The sequence below is a fragment of the Mesoplodon densirostris genome, chromosome 5 (genome assembly GCF_025265405.1).
Source record: "Mesoplodon densirostris isolate mMesDen1 chromosome 5, mMesDen1 primary haplotype, whole genome shotgun sequence".
In the NCBI taxonomy this organism is placed as follows: domain Eukaryota; kingdom Metazoa; phylum Chordata; class Mammalia; order Artiodactyla; family Ziphiidae; genus Mesoplodon; species Mesoplodon densirostris.
Window position 1 is genome coordinate 8,898,968 of NC_082665.1, and position 2,915 is coordinate 8,901,882.

General features: G+C 37.3%; 1 protein-coding gene across 1 annotated transcript; it reads right to left on the reverse strand.

The window, feature by feature from the left end:
- Positions 1-411: 411 nt before the first annotated feature.
- LOC132490924 (zinc finger Ran-binding domain-containing protein 2-like) lies at positions 412-2,454 on the reverse strand. Its single transcript, XM_060099733.1, is given in 2 exon segments — positions 412-2,044; positions 2,046-2,454. Coding segments are annotated over 2 exon segments (993 nt in total). The 5' UTR covers positions 2,439-2,454; the 3' UTR covers positions 412-1,444.
- Between the last annotated feature and the right edge of the window lie 461 nt (positions 2,455-2,915).

Sequence of the window (2,915 nt, forward strand, 5' to 3'; positions counted from 1 at the left end):
TTTCTTTCTTTCTTTCTTTCTTTTCTTTTTTTTTTTTTTTGCATCTTTATTGGAGTATAATTGCTTTACAATGGTGTGTTAGTTTCTGCTTTATAACAAAGTGAATCAGTTATACATATATCCCCTTATCTCTTCCCTCTTGCGTCTCCCTCCCTCCCACCCTCCCTATCCCACCCCTCTAGGTGGTCACAATGCACCGAGCTGATCTCCTTGTGCTATGCAGCTGCTTCCCACTAGCTACTTTACATTTGGTAGTGTATATATGTAAATGCCTCTCTCTCACTTTGTCCCAGCTTACCCTTCCGCCTCCCCCGTCCTCAAGACTATTCTCTACATCTGTGTCTTTATTCCTGTCCTGCCCCTAGGTTCTTCCGAACCATTTTTTCTTTTTTTTTTTTTTTTTTTTCAAATGACCAGATTTTAATTTTGAGAAATAAACCTTGAAAGTATTTTAAGCCATAAGTAATTTCAAGTGAATAGGAACAATTATTCCTGCTTATGTCATGAGGAAATAAGCATTCATTTATAACTCAGAAGAAAATTTTACGCAATGTGTTTAAAGTTAAACATCTCAAAGCAAATGTTCACTTAAATTCACATCTGTTGGTCTTTCACCCAAAGAGAAATATACTTCAAAAACTTTCTTCAATTTGTTCCTCGTTAACTATGATTTAACTGTCTACCCTATAATGTGATAACTAGATTTTTAAAGGATATCACACAAAGCTCCTAAAAATATTAAACATTTAAAAATAAGATGTTTTTCTCATCAACCATATTAGTAGAGATGAACTGTTTGGCATTCTTGCTCAAAATTACGTGTCAGAAAAGGAGAAATAAATAACACCTTTCTCCTCTCCAATTCACAAAACTTTTCTGTATTAAACTTGGTGGTGCAAAAAGTAAAACTGGATAAAAGAGAAACAATGATTCTAAGGCACCCTTAACATAGGGAATTTCAAAATAAAGACATTTCCAGTTGGCTGTTTTACAACTAGTTAATAAGAATCACTTCGACATAGGTTAACATAAACAGGTTGACTCCTTTTCCCGGATTAACATAAACAGATTGTTTCCAACTACTTTACCACGGTCTTGCTTCCGTGCCCAAAGTCCAGACAAGCCTAGGTAATGCTCATATTTGGAGATGAGAAAAACAAGAGTTCAAATTAAAAAACAAAGTACTTTGTTATAGCTGAGATGGTTGTAAATAACAAATGATAAACAAAGCATCTATTTTGGGACATTATGGCTTAAAATACCATTTACTTTTAATTTCACAAATAAACACAGCTGTATTGTTCTGAAAAGCAATGAAAGGCATGCACCTCTACTAGCAGATTTAGCACTTCTGACCAAGTAAGACACCAACTTCTTAAAAAATATGCTTCGCTTCATGCACTGTACTAGACTTTTTTTTTTTTAAGATGTAAATTTTAATTCATTATTTCTTTTTTGAACTTGAACGGGAACCAGAATGGGATGATCCAGAAGGTGACCTGTGGTGCCTTTCAGGTGACCGTGATCTTGTTCGTCTTTTTTTGCGATCACCAGATGAAGAAGATCTAGAACGACTTCTCTTTCTGTTCCTCTCAGGAGAAGATGATGAACTTGAGTAAGATCTTTTTCGTGGGGAAGAAGAGCCCCTGTGGGACCTGGAGCTGGATCTTGATTTCGACCCACGAGATCTCGAACGTTCTCTGGAACTGGAACGAGATCTTGACTGCGAACTGGAAGAACTTCTTGAATGGGACCTGGACCTAGACCTTGAACTGGAGGGGGAGGATGAGCGTGATGAAGATCGTGAATGTGAAGACCGAGACTTTGAGCGACTTCGTCTATTAGATTTCTTTTTATTACTATCTTCTTCTTCACTGGCATCAAGATTATACTTTGAGAGATCAGCATCATCTTCATCCTCATCCTCATCTAATTTATATTTAGAAAGATCTTCATCCTCATCCTCTTCTTCTCCCTCAGATTCTTTATCTTCAACTTCCTTTAAAATAGATGCAGGACCAACTGCCTTCCCTCTGTATTTTTTTCTTTTTGCGTCCAAACTCATCATATTCACCATCAGATTCTTCTCTTTCTATATATTCAACATTTTCTCTTTCATTAAAACCACCACCATATCCTGTTCTTTCTTCCAGCTTAGCATACTTTGGAGTATTACACATGTTACACTCTGATCTTCTGGCCCAATTCATATTACTGCAAGTTTTACACTGCCAGTCATTAGCACTAAACAAGCCTCGGCTCTTTTCTGTGAGTGTCTTTCCTATTTCAGTGCCTCCAGCTTTCATCATCTTAGCCTCAGTTGTTTTCTCTCGACCACATCTATTACAGCTAGTTCTTCTAGCAAAGTTTACATTTCCACATTTTTTGTCAGGGCAAATCCAGTCACCGTCACTGACTCGGAAATTCTTGGTCGACATCTTGGACGCCGCCACCACAATCCCATTTTTTCTTTTTAGATTCCATATATATTTGTGTTAGCATACGGTATTTGTTTTTCTCTTTCTGACTTACTTCACTCTGTATGACAGACTCTAGGTCCATCCACCTCACTACAAATAACTCAATTTTGTTTCTTTTTATGGCTGAGTAACATTCCATTGTATATATGTGCCACATCTTCTTTATCCATTCATCTGCTGATGGACACTTAGATTGCTTCCATCTCCTGGTATTGTAAATAGAGCTGCAATGAACATTGTGGTACATGACTCTTTTTGAATGATGGTTTTCTCAGGGTATATGCCCAGTAGTGGGATTCCTGGGTCGTATGGTAGTTCTATTTTTAATTTTTTGAGGAACGTCCATACTGTTCTCCATAGTGGCTGTATCAATTTACATTCCCACCAACAGTGCAACAGGGTTCGCTTTTCTCCACACCCTCTCCAGCACTTATT